The sequence below is a fragment of the Aythya ferina genome, assembly GCF_964211825.1.
Source record: "Aythya ferina genome assembly, chromosome: 5".
Classification (NCBI taxonomy): Eukaryota; Metazoa; Chordata; class Aves; order Anseriformes; family Anatidae; genus Aythya; species Aythya ferina.
In genome coordinates, this window is record NC_140301.1 from 3167351 (window position 1) to 3184361 (window position 17011).

At 41.4% G+C, this 17011-nt stretch overlaps 1 protein-coding gene across 8 annotated transcripts in view; it reads left to right on the forward strand.

Moving 5' to 3' along the window:
- The window catches only part of DENND2B (DENN domain containing 2B), a 160805-nt gene that overhangs the window by 98803 nt on the left and 44991 nt on the right, over positions 1-17011 (forward strand). For 5 of the 8 annotated variants that reach the window (XM_084521613.1, XM_084521611.1, XM_084521612.1 and 2 more), the window contains 3 exons: positions 164-1375; positions 4174-4310; positions 15039-15187. In XM_084521613.1, the coding sequence (XP_084377739.1) occupies positions 164-1375; positions 4174-4310; positions 15039-15187 (1498 nt within the window). The remainder of the gene's footprint in view (positions 1-163; positions 1376-4173; positions 4311-15038; positions 15188-17011) is intronic. The other 3 variants (XM_084521616.1, XM_084521617.1, XM_084521618.1) reach the window with 1 other exon arrangement.

The following is a 17011-nucleotide window of genomic DNA, read 5'->3' on the forward strand; positions in this document are numbered from 1 at the left end:
CTCCCCAGATTCTGTGACCGAGGTGTATTTGGTGCCTTGCTGATGCTTTGGGATAGCTTTGTGGTGTGCAAACGTCCTCTGCTTTGCCTGCAGCCAGAAGAAATTTGGCAAATCACTGTAGTTTCCCCAAGGACTTGATTTTTTTATTTCTTTCTACTTCTAGGTGTCAGTCAGTCTCTCCGCCACCTCTTTTGTCCCCGCCAAGAAGCCCGGCCTACCCCCTCAGCGACAGTGAGGACTCTTGCCGCTCTACCCGGCTCACCAAAGCTTCCAGCTCCAGGCTGCGCCTCAAGGACTGGAGCAGCCGCCCGGCCGCGCTGCGCAGCACCTCCACCAGCCCTTCGGACACCGACTCTCCGAGCCACCCTCTCAAAGCCGTCAGTGTAGGCGCTTTGGATAAAAGGTTGTCTGTGTTCAAGTCTGAGGACCAAAAGGAGACCCCAAAGGAGGCTCAGGATGGGGACGCAATAGGGAGCCATCCGCTCGCCCGGAGCACTCTTTCCTTGGGCACTGCTGCGAACTTGAGGAACCTCTCCCTCAGCCGGGCGAGCGTCCGCTCCCAGGTGCTGGACATCAGGCAGAAGATCACAGAATGGGAGTGTCGCCGGGAGCTGTCTCCCAGGATGAGCGTGTGTGCGGACAAGAGGGATGCTGGGGAGAGGTCAGGCAGCGAGAGCTGCCCTAGTGTGCTGACGTCTCCCTGCAGTGAGAAGACATTTGATTTCAAAGGGTTTAGAAGAATGAGCCGAACGTTTTCGGAGTGCTCTTACCCAGAAACAGAGGAGGAGGAACTGCTGGACAGGGATTCCTGCCATCGGGTAGAAAAGAGACCAGGCAGGAGCGAGCCTCCTGCTGCTGCTTTCCTCAAGGGCCACGCGAGGAAGGAGTCCTCTGCTGTGCTCAACAGAATACAGAAGATCGAGCAAGCACTGAAAGAGCAGCCTGGCAGGGGCCTCCCCCAGTTACCAAGCAGCTGTTACAGTGTTGACAAAGGGAGGAAAAAGTCTCTGAGTACTGTGGAGGGACTGGGTGAAAACCTAAGTAATAGCAAAGGAGGGAGTGTTATTTTGGGGGGTGAACCAGAAACACCCACTGAGGTTGAGAAAAGCATTAAGACAAAACAGGGGGTTACTGCAAACTCTGCTGACCCTAAACTGCTCCTCGAAAGCCCCGCTAACACCGTGGTGAATCCTGTACCCAAGCCCAAACGCACCTTTGAATACGAAGCAGACAAAAACCACAAAAGTAAACCAAGCAATGGTCTACCTCCATCTCCTACTTCTGCTGCTCCTCCCCCCCTCCCATCCACCCCTGCACCCCCTGTGACCAGACGGCAGAAGAAAGAGTCGCGCTTTCACAGAAAATCCCAGAATAGGTAAAAGTCTAGGAAATGTCTTGAGCTCGATCTTCAAATAAATAACCGTGGTGTATTATTTTAGTAGCAATATTTCAAATTCTCCCTCTAATAGGATGCTTTTGACCTGAGAAATGCTAGGAGTTGCTTGCAAGACAAGTATTTTTTCCACTGGACTGCTCTGTTGGGATGCACTGGCAAAATACCCGTGCATAGCTACAATTTTGGAGTTCTCCATCCTGCATTCCTTGATCCCTGGAAAAGTCTTCAGGTCCTTTTGGCACAAATGCCCTTACTTGAGATTTTTAATGGAGCAAAATTTCATTATCTTCTTGAAGCAGGACCATAACTCATCTGTTGTAGTCCTGTCTGCCTGTTTACTGCAAGATATATCTGCAGAGGGTTTGTGTTTCCAAAGCTTGTTGTTTGTGTTTCCAAAGCAGTTGTGTCAGTTTTATGTGACATTGGTGATTTTCTATAATTCAGTGCTTAGAAATGGTCATAAGTTGCTATCAACAGCTGTAGAGGATTAGTGTTGAGAAAACCATATTTTAGCACAGAAGGGACTTTATATATTCCTGAGTTAATGATGAGCAGAGTATATGGCAACATTTCCACAGCAGTCTGTGGAGTTCAACTTGTTTTAATTACATGATTCCCACTGGCTTTTTGGAAAGGGTAAAACTTATTCTGCTCTCCATTTAGAAAATTGTAGGGATAATTGTTGATAAAAAATCAAAGTATTGTATTTTGAACATTTGTTCAGCTATCTGTGCATGTGTACAATACACGCGCAGCTGAAACTTAGTGACAGGCTTTGCAAGTAGCTGTTAAACAACATCTCAAGTGAATGCTGTGAATTCAGTATCTGGTGTTTGATGTTGGCTCAATTGATTATAAGTTTATGTCAGCACAACCTGACCTGAGGTGCTCTGGGGCAGGAAAAGGAGAAGAGGAGCCTTCAGAATCTCTTCTTTCAAGAAACACCTGTTTCTGAAATGGGTCAGACAACTCTGCTGGTGTACATTGCTTCTCCGAGAAGGAGAGGGGAGAAATGTGGAAAGCCAAGCTCTGATTAGCAACAATTATCTTTGAGTCATGGCAATAACCTCAGTTAGAGGAAACAAACCTAGATTTTAACAAGAATTTGTGAAATAAGCCTGACCTCATTTTGTTCACTGCAGCATATACAATGCACAGAAGCTGGACAGTAATTTTTAAATGTTGAGGTATAAACGGTAGCCTTTATTGGAAAACTAAGGGGCAAATAGTAAAATGGTCTGGGTAAAGTGACAAGGTCTGTGTGGTGGGTGGGAAGAGGAATGAATCACGAGGCGATTCTTGTCACAGAATCACCTTGTGGCCTATGTCTAAGTGATCAAAGTCAGTCATCTCTGAGTACATGCTCACACTTATTTTGACCATACAAGTCATCTAAGACCACAGTATTTTGGTATGATTAGTTTTTGAGATGAAGTTTTGAAACCTCTTTTCAAGAAGAAGTGCAAATCATGCTTGTGCCTGCTGTTCTGCAAGCTCAGTCTCTTGTCATTGCTGAGTTAGACAACAAATTTGTACAGACTGCACTGTTTGGCCGTGGAGCCTCAGTCCTAGATGGGGTTGGTAGGCATGAGTTCAGTGCAAAAACAATGTTTATCAGTTTAGGTAATGATTAGCTGAGTGTAAATTTTAGGATTTGCGGTGCTATCATGTGTATCTCTGGATTCTTGCAAATCAGTTTGACATTTTGCAGGTTAGGTTTCTATTTGCTTGGAACATACGTGTGGTTTACGTTCACTGGAACATCAAGAGAATGGACAGTTGATATTTATTCTTTTAATATTTTGGTTGAAAACAGCTTTTCTGGTGGCTATTTTAACTTCATAATACAATGAAGATGAACACTGGCCCTGGTAGAGCTAACAGTGCAAACCATATACCTCCTAACTTCAGTGTAGGTAGTGCCCCAGAGAAACCAGAGCTGGGCAAACTGGAGAACGGGGAGGGCGTGGACAGCAGCTTCTTGCAATCTGCAGGACTCTCCTGCATGCAGCTGGAGGAGTTATGATGCCAAACCTCCCATCCACAGTGACAGGAGAGAGCACAGGAAGGAGGGACCAAGACTCTCTCCAGGAAGCCATCTGAGCCAACTGTCCCTCACCTTCCTGCCAGAAAGGCCAAATCTTCAGGGCCCAGCCTTCACCCAGGGTTGCTCATGCACCCCTGACAGCCTTTATTTATATGCTTTTATTTATATGCTTTGTCCTTTGCTGACAGTGCTTGACACAAGCTGTGCAAGGGAGATGGGTGACTTCTACACACTTGTATCTGCCTTTGGCATTTGTACACTGCTTTTTATGTTAGGATGTATCTGAATGTTCAAGACATGAGTATTTTCAAACTAAAGTTTACATCTGCTAAGGCAACTGGTGGAGGAGTGCTTTCCAGATAAACGCCTTTTTCTTGAGGAGAGGGCCCTGTGTTTCTCCTGGCAAGCACAAAACAATTTCTAGTCTGATGACTGTGCAGCTAACTTACTATGTAACTGATGAAACATATTCCATACTTTCTGCATATTTTCTCCTTCTCTGTATAAAGGGGATAACAATACTTCCAACCTCATAAAGGTGTCACTGTTTTTTATACTGACTACTGCTGTCAGTACAGGGCTTGAGGGTCCTCTACGAGTCCTCTTAAAGCATGATATGTGATTTATTTTTTAGTTAATTTATATGCATTTCTTAACAAACAATTGCTCAGCAAAGTGTTTGAGTCATTTTTACATTCTAGTTACTAATTACTTATTGTTTTAACTTCAGAAAATCCTTTGAGTTTGAGGATGCATCAAGTCTGCAGTCCTTGTACCCTCCCTCCCCAACTGAAAATGGGACTGAAAGCCAGCATAAATTTGGATCCAAGAGCACTTTAGAAGAAAATGCCTACGAAGACATAGTAGGTAAGAACCTGTTGCATTATATGAACTCACACTGGGTTATTGAGCTGTCGTGGTCAGGCTGTGCATTGCTGAACATATGCCCTGTGCAAGAATATTCAATGCTGACAGCAAAGAGAGATTAAATGAAAGGCAAATGATTCTGTTGTATCAGAGCAGATGTAACTCTCAGTCCACACACAGGAGGTCTTGATTCTTTAGAACTTTGTTGAGTGGTATTAGAGACAGCCTGGTCAGGATTTTTCATGCTTTACAAGAAACAAATATATATATATTTTTAACAAAGCCTTGGCCTGAAGCCTTGAGCGATGTAAAAATGTAAAGTGAAATAGATACAGAACTATCCAACAGCAAGATTAACCTCAGTGGTCTTGTGTGGTCAGCTTGAGCTTTTCAGGACTTCTGTGGGGACTGCCCCAAAACAGTTGCATGTAGCATAATTCCTGGTCTCCCCTCAGTCCCAGTTGTTGGTTAAAGAAAAATTAATTTCCTTTAGCTATAGAGCCATCAGGAATGCACAACGAAAATACTGTTTTGATTAAGCTTCACAAGAAAAACATGTTTCTTTTGGTCTTAGAAGGAAATGTATGGCCTATGCATACATTCTTTTAACATCAAAAAAGTTGTTATAATTACTGAAAATTGGGCAGCCCTTCAGAGCACAGTTTTTCCACACAAGTGATGAATATCTGCACTGTTTTTAACTCTTTCAGTGTTGTATTATTGCAACAAGTAGAAAGGGTACTTCATTTTACTTTGGACAAATCTTTATGATGAATCTTTATGATGAATCTTTATGATGAATCTTTATCTACTGCAAACTGGAGGGCTACCAAAGTAGTCAGGGGCCCTACAGCACATCATCTAAAGAGATACTGAGGGAGCTAGGCTTACTTAGTCTGGCAAAAAGGAGGCCCAGAGGCAATCTAATGTTGCTTACAAATGTCTGAAGGGCAAACAAAGAGGATAGCACAAAAATCTTCTTGGTCATGGCAGTTGATACAGCAAGGGACAGTTGCCATAAATTTCAGCTTGGGGCTCTTTGTCTGTCTTATCTAAATTCTGCCTCTGGTTTGTCAGCCTCAGTGAAATCAAGACTTCACTCTTTCAGTTTTCAGCTGTACTCTCCCTCTGTGCCATTCAAAATAAATGCTATTAGAACACCAAAAATGCTTTTGTTCGGTGTCTGCTTATAAAAATATGAGAGCTTATGCAGATACTAAAAAGATTTTTCTGTGGAGAGCATCTCCATATGATCATCAGCCGTCTCCATGAACAGCCAGACCACTGTCCAGTCCACACTTGACAATGTATTGTGCATTACAGTGCTCATCTTTGCTCACGGACTACCGACATGCTGCCACATCTTAAGTGTAATGTGTTTGCTTTCCTTGATTTGGTTTGTTTAAAAAAAAAAAAAAAAAAAAAAAAAAGTGCAGGACTAGTAAGAATCTTTCTTCAAACGAGAAGAAATCTTGGGTTCAATGAAACAAAATGACAGTGGGCTCTTCCAACTCACAGGAACTCTAAATTTGCTTTCTGCAAATTATAATTTGGGCTTTTTGTCAGGGCAGTGGGAAGAGAATGCAAAATTTCTGATCTGTGGACAAACACAGAACTTCATTGTTTTGTATTATTTTTTAACAGTCTCATTCCAAAGCACTTCATTCAATACAGGCAGTGAGGGGGGAATAAAAATTCAGTGTAATTCTTATAAACTGTCAAATGTGATTAAAGACAAGCCAAAGTAGTTTGATCTCTGGCTTTAAAGAAACCAATGTAGTTTTGCATATCACATCTGCATAATTTATACCACTAGTGCTAGACCCCTGTCTCTAAGTAGCACTCTTGTACTCATGTAAACCAGGTGTCTGTAAGAGCGAGTTTATTTTATAGACTTATGTCTGCTTCAAAGCTAGAAAGAACTCTGCTGCTTTGTATTTTCTTTGCAAACAGTTGTCCTACAAGTGGTAGGGTTTTTTTTTCTCTCTCTTTTTTTTTTTTTTTCTGTAGCTGGTTGAATATCCTTCCCTAAATGCTTGTAGGTAGCTAAAATATTGTCGTTGTAGCAATAAATTTAATAAAATCTCCCTCACCACCCACAGAATCAAAACTTTTAATGCAGATATCATCTATCAGAGAGCACCGTCTAAAAAGGCGTATATAATGTTAAACACCTACAAGGTGCTGTGTGGGGTACTGAATGCTCTCACTCAGGCTAGTCCAATTATCAAAATGCAGCTTTTAAGCATATAGGTACTAGGAGTGGAGTAATTTTTTTCTGGGATTATTACATGACCGCATCATCTGATGCACACTAAACTTTTATCTTTCTCCTGGTGCCCTTACGGTGTTTCCTTCTTTAGTGGTAAGGACAATGATGAACTGCTCTGGGTAGTTTGTTATTTTGAGAGCTGACTTTAAGACTTTTTATTTAAGGTACTTTAAAACCAAAAATCATTGCTGTTTGAAATCTGTGGATATAACGAACCAGAGACTTTGTTTAATTTTGTAATATTTAATTACATTTTAATAAATAAAATATCTGCATGTTAAGTTCAAGAGAGGTACTGGATTGGAACATAATGATCCATTCTGCATTAATCAAAAAGCAACGGCATAAAGGCATACACATTCCTAATATTAATCAGAGCTGTATTCCATGTGCAAGGAACCATGTGGACTTCATTCATCTTCTGTACTAGCATTCACAGGAATGTGGCAGTCATAGTAAACTTAACATTGTTTTGCTTCTTGTGGTTTTGAATGAGTCTTTAATCAGACAAAAACTGATGTGGCTTTATGAATCCAGTTGGGGAAACCATACTTGGCTTTGTGCAAATTCAAGAAACTATCATAGTATTAAGAGATGTCTGAGACAGTTGCTTCTGCTGTGTTTGTGGACAACAGTATTTCCTGTCATGTGTACCATATGGTTTCAGTATTCCTGTCTGTTCCACTAAATACAGTTGAGATATTTGAATATTGTTATTTAATCTCTGCTGTCTCTGAGGCATTTTTCACCTGACATCTAGAAGAAAGCACAAAAAAAGTTGAAGGAAAGTAAAGGGAAAGCAAGGTTAAGGGAATAATATCAAGTTTGTCTAAAGAAAATCTAGTAAAAACATGTGAATTATGGTTTGTGTTTGCAAGAGAAATTGCATTCACAATTTTGAAATTAAATAATAAGGAGGAAATCTGCTTTGACAGGGGTAGCATTCTTACTGCATATGTAACTCATCAGAGTGCTGGACACAGTAGAACAGGTGGGAATCTCCTCTAAATCTATCTTTCATTTTATTTCTGCCCATCAAGCTCTTAAGAGGAGGAGCGCAAGTGTCTGCCCCTGCCCTGGGGAAGTTTGGTGTTTCCTTGGCAGCAGAGCCCCTAGGAACACCAAGACTGGGCACACTACCATATGGCAGCCAGGTATAGCCTGGCCTGGCCTATGCCAGGAGTTTGGTGGCATGCCAAGGGAATTGGTATCAAAACCTGTGTTAGGACTGCTTGGTGGCAGGTCCTGCCGCTGTGCTTAGATCTCTCCTGGAAGTCATGCCTCTCTCCTTTAACTTTGTGGCTGATACAGTCAGCAGTATGAGGCTCTTTTGTTCATTAAATGCAGGTATTTTTTCAGCAGATGTTTTAGGATGTACAGTAGAAGATGGAGCCTAACAAATACCTTCTGGCTCCAACAGCAGAAATGGACCTCTGCCTGGGCAGATGGGTTAGCTGTTAAAGAGGGACAGGTAACCTAGGCAAGAGGAAAGCCAGTCAAAGGTGTAAGGGTCAAGCAACTGGCACAAATTCCCATGGGTCTTCAAAAACAAAAACAAACCACCAACAACTTTCCTCTAAGTAATGCCATAGTTAATATGCAAAGTTAAAAGTTGAAATGTTTTCATGTTAAAGCTGGGATTCAGCTGTAGAGTTTCGGTTCTGAAAGAGCACAGGCCTTTAGATCTGGGGTTTGATATTGTCCACGGTAATAGAGGCCAGCTTTGAAAGCTTGCGCTGGAATGCAGTTCCATCTTCTCCTCATTTCTCCCTATCTCCACATCACAGTTTCTCTGTGCGCCACTGAGGAGACTAGAGACAATTGTCACAGCCTTGATGGGGATGCAGACTTCTTTCCAGCTCTGAAATGCTCAGAGCCATATCTTGGGTTCAGGCCCATCTCCGGCTGTATTTGTATGTTGAGAAGTAACTGATGAAGACTTTTCTGGAGCCTCTGAAACTCTCAGTCAGATGAGTTAGATTATTTCATATTGGCGTTAAATAAAAGGTGATAGTTAAAATGTGTTGGAAATCTGGCCATCTATGGAGGGGGAAGAATGAGAACAGGGGGCAAACAAAGGAAGTGAGGCAATTAAAGGAGAAGCAGCTGCAGACAGCTACTGTAACTGCTTTGAAAGCTACAGCTCAAGTAGTCTAGAAAGTAAAGCAATGTGCCCAGAAATACTGCTCTGGAATCTCTGTAACTGGGATGAATTTCTGAGTGAGATCTTGCTGGTGGGCTTCTAATGGGAGCTTACAGAAATCTGCAGTCCTAGGGGCAGCTTTTTTACACACCTTCCTGCTCTCTGGTTCTGTTCAGTGTCACATTAGGAGATGCTGAGCTCTTCCAACTGGATGTTTCTCTTGACAAATACATTTTGCATCTTAAGAGGAGTTGGAGAGAGGGTAACAACTTAATCACTGCTTCTGGAGGCATATTATTAAACTGTTACAATTGTCACCTAAGGTGACTGAGAAGTGAAACTGTGGGATTATATGCAATAATTTATCTGTTTTCCTCTTTGTGCATTTGAGTATCTCACTTCAGTTTGGGGAGAATTGATTTCTTATTTACTTCTGCACTATAACAGGACAGCTAGCTAAGGGTTTGCATGGGCCTTCTTCATGGTCAGGGACCTGGGTGAAATATAAACCATTATAAAGCCCCAAACATGTCAGATTGGTGCCAGGTCTAGAAAAGTTTTTTGTTGTTGTTTTGTTTCGTTTATTTATTTAGAGTAAATTTGTTTCCCCCTAAGTCTTATGTTCAGGTTATTACTCAGGAAGCAAAATATCTTGCTTTTGGCATACGCAGCTCTTCTTGAAATTAGTGGAGGACAGTTTGTTGCTGTACTTGGGTAAGTACAGTCTTTTCCAGAGACTTGAAAATGGCCCGAGTTGGGTCTCTCAGCTATTTCACAACACATCAGACTACATAAGAGAGGAGATGGAGCAATATGTCTCAAATCAGCATTATTAAGCAAAATGTCAGGGCAGCCTAACCCAGGTGGGTGCCTGAGCAGTTAAAATAGGCAGGTGTGAACCTACAAGTAGGATCCTGAGTGTGTAGGGAATGTGGGTGATTTAACCTTCCCTCTGGAGTCCAGTTCTCAAAACAGCATGGTAAAGCACCTTGTCTCTCCTAAACAGATTAGTTGTTTTGCATTCTGATGTAAGCTGGACACAGTACATGTCATGTAACAAATGGGACGATTTAGCTGCTTTACCGAACCCTCCATTAAGTGTGCCAAGAGCTGCAGAAATGATGACTGAGGTCCATTTGGAAGACATTCCTGCTTGAAATTGCTTTCAAATTAGACCGTTTGCAAAGTTCTTCCAGTAAACATAGAAAAGGGTTAGAAAAAGAGTGAGCTGGGGCTCTTGATGTTTCCAGTAAAATCCCATCACCACATGCCACATTATCCTCTGTCATATTATCATACCACATTCTTTTCCATCAGATCATCATCTCACATCAAAATGGTTGTATGAATCTGGGGGAAACTGGAACTGCTGGGCTGCTGTGGAGCTGAAGCAAACTTGGAGAGAATGTACCTCTGCCAGCAGCGTTGTGCTAGTCCCTTCTCTGAAAACACTTTGGGCTTTTAGTCAGATGCTTATCAGTAGGTCTCCGGATAACTGGTTAGTAAAAGACAAATCTATGGTTGGTACAAAATGATGGTGCAGGCTCTGATAAGGGAAATGTGTGTCCCTATCTTTCTCTATGACCCTAGCCTGTCTTTCAAAGTCTAAAAAGCATGGGAGTGTTTTGGAAAGTGTAATTGTGGCAATTTTAATAACAGACTGTATAAGGTAATGGCAGCCAGAGCACATTGAATGAAACAATATCCACATAGGCCTGTCAGAGAAGGGCCAAATGCTCTAGCTGTCTCATCCTATTGACGATCACGCTGATGCTTTGTTGCCACATTGGGATACATGGATTTCAGTTATTTTCAATAATCATTTGGCATACAAGAAACGTACACTTTGCCACTTGTGAGGTGCTGACACCTTCTGCCTTAGATAGCCGCACAGCTTAGGAGCCTGGGCTTCCTGTGCAGCCAGTGGGGAAGGCGGCAGGCTTTTAGCTTGGGCATTCAGCATCACTCTCTGGAGACAGCATCTTTTCTGTGTGAGCACAGGGAGCACAGTAATGTAGGCACCAAGATTAAGGCAATTTGACGAGCCATTTCCTTACTATATACCTGATACTTGTTTCTTCCTTCTTGTTGGTAGGGCAAAAGAAAGTAGTTACACTCAGTGAACCATGTGGTTTCTCTGACAGTTGTTTCTGCCATCTAAAATTAAGCATTTCCCTGCTTTCTGTCGTTTACAGAGAAGTGTCTGCCTGTATTTTTTTTCCCCTTCAGTCTTATTTTTCACTCCTTTCTCAGCATGAGACAGGCTTGCTGCGCCTGCCTCTGCTTCCCATTTGCCACGTGTGAGAGGCTGAGCAGAGGAACATTGTGTGCTGCCTCAGGATTCGGTGTGGCTGTCTCGTAGAGCCTCACGGACTGAGAAACTGCAACTGCTGGAGGAAACTCTTCAATGCTTAAGATCAAGGCACTACATTCCTGCTGGCTTTTCTAAAGATCCCTGGCTATTTTATCCTTTTTTTTTTTTTTTCTTTTTTCTTTTTTTTTTTCTTTCCTCTATGGACCAATCTTTAAATTGCCCGTACGAGCTTGAGAAGATAAATGTCATGTAGATAAATGTCCCATGCTAACTCAGCATTTCAGTACGTAGAATTCAAGAGAATAGGAAACGTGGAGAAAAATAAAGGAAAAAGAAAAAAGCCTGTAGAGGGAGCTGATCTGGAAGCAGGGCTGGTGATCAGAGACATGAAATAGCAAACCTTTGACAAACACTGTGACCATATGCGCCATGGGGGTCTGATTCAGCTTCCTTTGAAGTCAGTGATAGTCTGCTCCTGTCTTCTGCAGCAATTGGATCAGCCTCGTTAAGACAAGCATGGCCTCTATACTATGCTGTCTTTCTTCCGATCTGTCTTGGCTTCCAGTAGAGACATCATATGGAAGGAACAAGGACATTTCTTTGCTCTTTCACTGTAAATGTGTTTTCCTTTTGCAGCAAATACAAATGAATACAAAAGCACTACAGCTTGCAGATGGTAAATATTCCTTGCCTTGGTCTCTGGGATTAGAGAAGTGATGTTGTTGAGGAGAAATGCTGAGGTCAAAGCTGCAAACCTCTGGAGCCAGCCCAGCTGTATGGAAATCTTCCTCATTTTTGTGCTGCTGCCACCACAGCCCTTCCGCGAAGCTTCCTTCTGGTGTGGGATCCACACCTGTGGGTGCCCACCAGTCTCCTGGTCTATGTGCCTGTGGAAGGCAGTCACAGTGCACTGGGATGGGGATAAATGCTGTTCTAAGGCAGTTTAGGAAATCCGCACACATTTGTTTTGCTTGTGTGCTGTCTTGGGTTTCTTGTAATTTGCCCTTCCTGTTCTTGACACCCAGAAACCAGTCTGTCTCTGCTGCCTGGCACTCTTTTTGCATGTATGGTCCTTTGTGTCTCTTCCACCAAGAAGAGCACGCATCCTAAAAAAAAAGTGGTTGTCTTAGGTTTGAAAACTGCTGAAGACCACACAAATAAATTATCTCTTTTAGTTCACTGGCTGAACAAAACACTTGGTTCAAGTGTCAAACCAGTAAAAAAAAACAGGTTGTTTCAGACTGATCAGACTATTTCATTATCAGAGATTTCTTGGGGAAAGAGGTTACTCTTACAAAAAAAAAAAAAAAAAAAAAGCGGCATATTTAATCTCAAGACATCGTTTCGAAATGAAAAAAAAAAAAAAAAAAGGACCTGAAGTAAATTGATTTTTAGGCAAATGATGAAAATAAGTAAGTGCTCTTGAATGGCAAATCAGTCATCTGAAGAAACTCACACAGCTCTAGGGAAAGGGTTAAAATCCCTGTGGTGTCTCCACTGACCTCAGTGTTACACTGAAGAGGAATTTGGCCAGAGCTTTCTTTTGGTAGACAATCTGAGTCAGAAAAGCAGCCTCTGCTCATTATTTCTTGCTCCTCCTTCTTCTCTCATCCAAGACTTCTCAGGGCCCGTTTCTATACTTAATATTTTAGATCAACATTTGTAATGCTGATTTTAGCTGGATTCAAGCTATTTCGTTTTACATAGTGTCTGGGAAGGAGAATCACTCTAAGCTTTTTAAACGCTTTACCGTTTAGAAAAGGTTTCTTTTCAACTGATGAACTTGTTTCTTCTCAGAAGTTTGGATAATATGCAGACTAATGTAATAACATTAGTAATCTGTTTTCTCAAGGAAGTGTGTGTTTAACCACTGTCCAATATAGTTGGGTATTTTGAAATCTGCTGATCCGTTCTAAAATGCTTGCTTGACCTATACTTGACTTGGGCTTACAAGAAATTTTATTATGCTAGTACTGTCCAATTAGCTGTATTGTTGTGATTGTCATATCTAAAGCTGTAGCATTTAACAGTAACATTTACTGTGCAATGTCTATTTATTTTTCTTCCTGCAGAAGGAGTCAATCAGTTCTATAGTCCTCCTAGGACATCTGTAGCTTTAAATTATTTTGAGAATATTTGTTACTTCAGATTTATCCCATCCATTGCATTCATCAAAGCGTCTTTCTTTTAAGTATTTCATGCACCTGAAGGCATCCTTTCTATACAGCATGTGGACTGACTATTGACAGTGCAACCTCTGTAATCAGATTCCCTCTGGATGAAATAATTGGCTTGTGACTGCCAATTCAAACATTCTTCAAGAGCAGCAGTTATTCAGGCCGCTAATTAAAACAATGCGAAAACATTCACTCTTGTGCTTACTTTTGACTAGAAATCTTAGTATGATGCACTACTGAAGCAGACCCCTGGTTTTACTGGTAACGTGTGAATGTGTGATCTTGCTAATTGCAAGCTCTTATCGCTATAACTGACAGATCAAGCAGACCTGTATTTCTAGGCTTATCAGTAAACTAGAAACACAAATCATTTTACTTTTCTTTTGTGCGATGAGGAAATATAGTATTCTGTCTAGAATGAAAACTGATAGTCAAAAGGACAAGGGTATTAATTCAAGCCATGCTCTTGTTGAAAGTAACTATACCTCAGCTGTGACCTCCGTGAAAAGTGAATATTGTCTCTGTGAATAATAAACCATGCTATAGCTTTCTGTCCAAACTTCCTAATTAATACAGTATATAATAAAACCTGGATTTTTTTCTAAACCTTATATATAATAGCTTGAATTCTGGTATATATATTGTACTAAACCCAGAAGTTTCATAGTCAACTTTAGACATAATGACAAAAACAAGATTGTCCAAAGCTTTGAACTTCCTGTGCATTTCAAGCTTCTGCAGATTCAGGTTTTGAATTTGAGTAGATGACTTTGGTGGGATGATTTCCTATGCAAGGTGATCGGAAAACTGGAAGGACCCTGTGCGTGAAAATCCTGAAGTTCTAAGCTAGCTGCTGATTATGTGTTGTCTGAACTGGATACAAAACTTTCATTTTACTGGTGGAGTTCATTCCTCTTTGTGCTTCTTAGCTTGGTGAGAGGTTTAGTGAGTTCAGTATTTCTGCGAAGACGAGTTGCTCCACCAGTCCTTAGATGGAAATGGCTGCCAAAGGGTTTTGGAGCTCATTTAGATCTATACTGTAAACTTTAGTTCTGGTTTTCAAAGACTGAGAAGACAAAGATTGCAGTCTGCTTTTCAATGTATTTTTTCATTTATCTCATATTTAGTGATTAGCAGTTCAAGCCTTCATATATTACCAGCAGGATGAGTACCCTTCTGGGCAAAACAAAATTTATGTAAGTTGAAACGAATAGCTGCTCAGTCAGAAGGTGAGATATATTTTAAAGAACACCCTGAGGATGTAGCATGGCTGGTGCAGAAATTCTTCCCTCATCTTTTACGTTTTCCAATCTTCTCTCTTGGCACTGCTGAGCTGAGTTGCTTATTCTTTCTTTGCCTTCTCACAGGGGAAGAGAAAAATGAAGGTAGCATCACATAAAAGTAGTCTTGTCGTGTGTAAGGGTGGTATGTTGAGAACAGTTATTTATTGCTATTCCTTTCACCCTTTGAGTGGCTGCTATAGATTTATAAAATCTACTGATATACTTTAAAGTAGTTATGTGCCTTAGTTTTTATATATCAATAAATTTTGCACAGCTGCGGATGCTCAGAAGCACGTCTTGTGAAATCTTTGTGTTTTATTAAAAAAAAAAAAGGAAAGTAAAAAAAATGTCGACCTCATAGCCAAGTTCTCCTCCAAATACTTCCAGCTGCAGCGAGAGGGATGAGTCATGCTGAAAGCTGAGGAGCTTTTCTTAAAGCCTTTCACTCGGTTCACATGATTTTTTTTTTTAATTTTACATTCCTGTCTGTTTTTCTTTTCTTAAAAAAAAAAAAAATAAACACAAAAAAAATCGTGAAGGAGAGTCACCCAAGGAAAACCCGTATGAGGATGTGGAGCTGAAGGGCCGTCACGCGGGCCGAAAATCCCATCAGCTCCCCGAGAACTCCCTAGATTCTTTGCACAGGATGTGGACTCCGCAGGACAGGAAATACACATCACCTCCCCAGGTAATGCACGGCTTCGCAGCGCGCGAGTTGCGTTTCTTTCTGCGCTCAGAACTTCCTTAAAGCTGCTGCGAGAGAATCAGCTGTGGCATAGGAGGAAGAGCAGCCGCACTGAATGCGAAAGGGTCTCTGGAAAAAGGACGTGATCAAATCCACACATCATTGCTCTTGGCAGCTGTACTGCAGAGGCTCAGCACTGCACTGCAGAAGCTGATTGCTGTTTGGAATAGCCCTGATGAGCGCTGGCTGTGGGCATCCACGTGGCTATGGGCAGAATCCTTCTGCCAGTTGTTTGGGGAGCTGAATCTGGCCCTAAATCCTTTGTGTGGTTACACCTCTTTGTGAATTCCTCAGTGTTTGCTTGATGGGCTTTTAGTAGGACGGGAGGGAGAAAGTCAGGTTCTTAATCTTGCTCCTGTATGATGTGAGGCCTCTTGTGGCTTTCTAATGTGAAGTATGTAGCGTGGCATGGTTTCCTGTAAGATGGAGAAGGCAAAGTATGCCCCCTGCCCTAGTAAATAAATGAATAATAAAATAATTAGAAAAACCTGAGTGTCTGCATTTAACAAGGCTGTATAAGCTGTGTTGGCAGCATAAAATAAAACACCGGGAACTCTACAGAGTTTCCATTTTGTGGTGAATTTTCCAAAGCAGTGTGTTTGCTGTGAAAGCTATGAAATGCTAGATTGCTATGCTGTTTATGGGATCGTTGTGTTCATAAGGAAAAACATAAATTTATCACATACTTAATTTTGAGATTCAAAGCTCCTTTTAACGGAGCTTTGTTTTGTACTGAATCAACAGAAAATTTGCAGTTAAAAAAAGGTCAGGAGGATCTACGTTTTTGTCATGTAAAGTAACCTAGAACAAAACTGAATATGTTTTCTTTTGCTTATTCAGTTTGGGTATGTGTGAGCACCACAGTCCCAGAGACAAAAGCATTACCAGGATTCTTAGCACACACCTTGCCCATCAGTTGTAAAACAGGAGTATTTTCAGCAAAGGTACTGAAAAGGGAAAAAGTGGGAAGTGAATAGTCAGGCAGAGTAAGGAGAAACAGGAACTACAGCCATGAGGATGACTTTGTAGTGAGAGGCATACTGTGCAGAACAATTACTTTTGGCTGTACTCTGTGTGTTAAAAGGAATTGTGATAGCATTTAGATGGTCCAAAAAGATGTCCTCGTGAGGGTAGGACCCATACAGGTCCATGGTAAGATACTGTCCACTGCTGGTGTCTTACACAGGGTGATCAAAGAATATACAGATTAAAGTTGCTTCTGTGAAGTTTCTCAGGAAATAAGTATTCTCTGGTATCTACGCAACACGGCTATCTTTATTCTGGTAGCTTCTTTTTGAAATGCCGCCAGGAGTTTCCGTCAGTCCTGCCATAATTGTGCTGTCATTTTGTTGATATATAAAGCAAAGGGACACTAAGAGCAGGTCAGCTATGAGCCTGGGCAGTTCTCTGATGACCAGAAATAGAACGGTCTCAATTTCCTGAAAAATGGCAGCTTTGTCAACAATTTATCACCCAGTTTTTCCAGCATAGCAACATAGCTGGATTAGCAACATGACTCTTCAGTCATGGATGATGATAAACAAGATGGAAGAGATCAGAAGGTCAGCAGGCTTTCACCAATCATCTCCAAAAAGAACTTTCATTTCTAGACAGCTGCAGATTTTCCTGGCATGCAAACCTGTGGTAAGCAGAGACCTCAGAAACACTGGCTTGTGGTCATTTTGAATCCCAATCTCTTCTTCTTTCCCTTTTGTTGTTTTCAATTATTAAAGTCATCAGATAGAAAAAGAATGTCTTATTGATGAT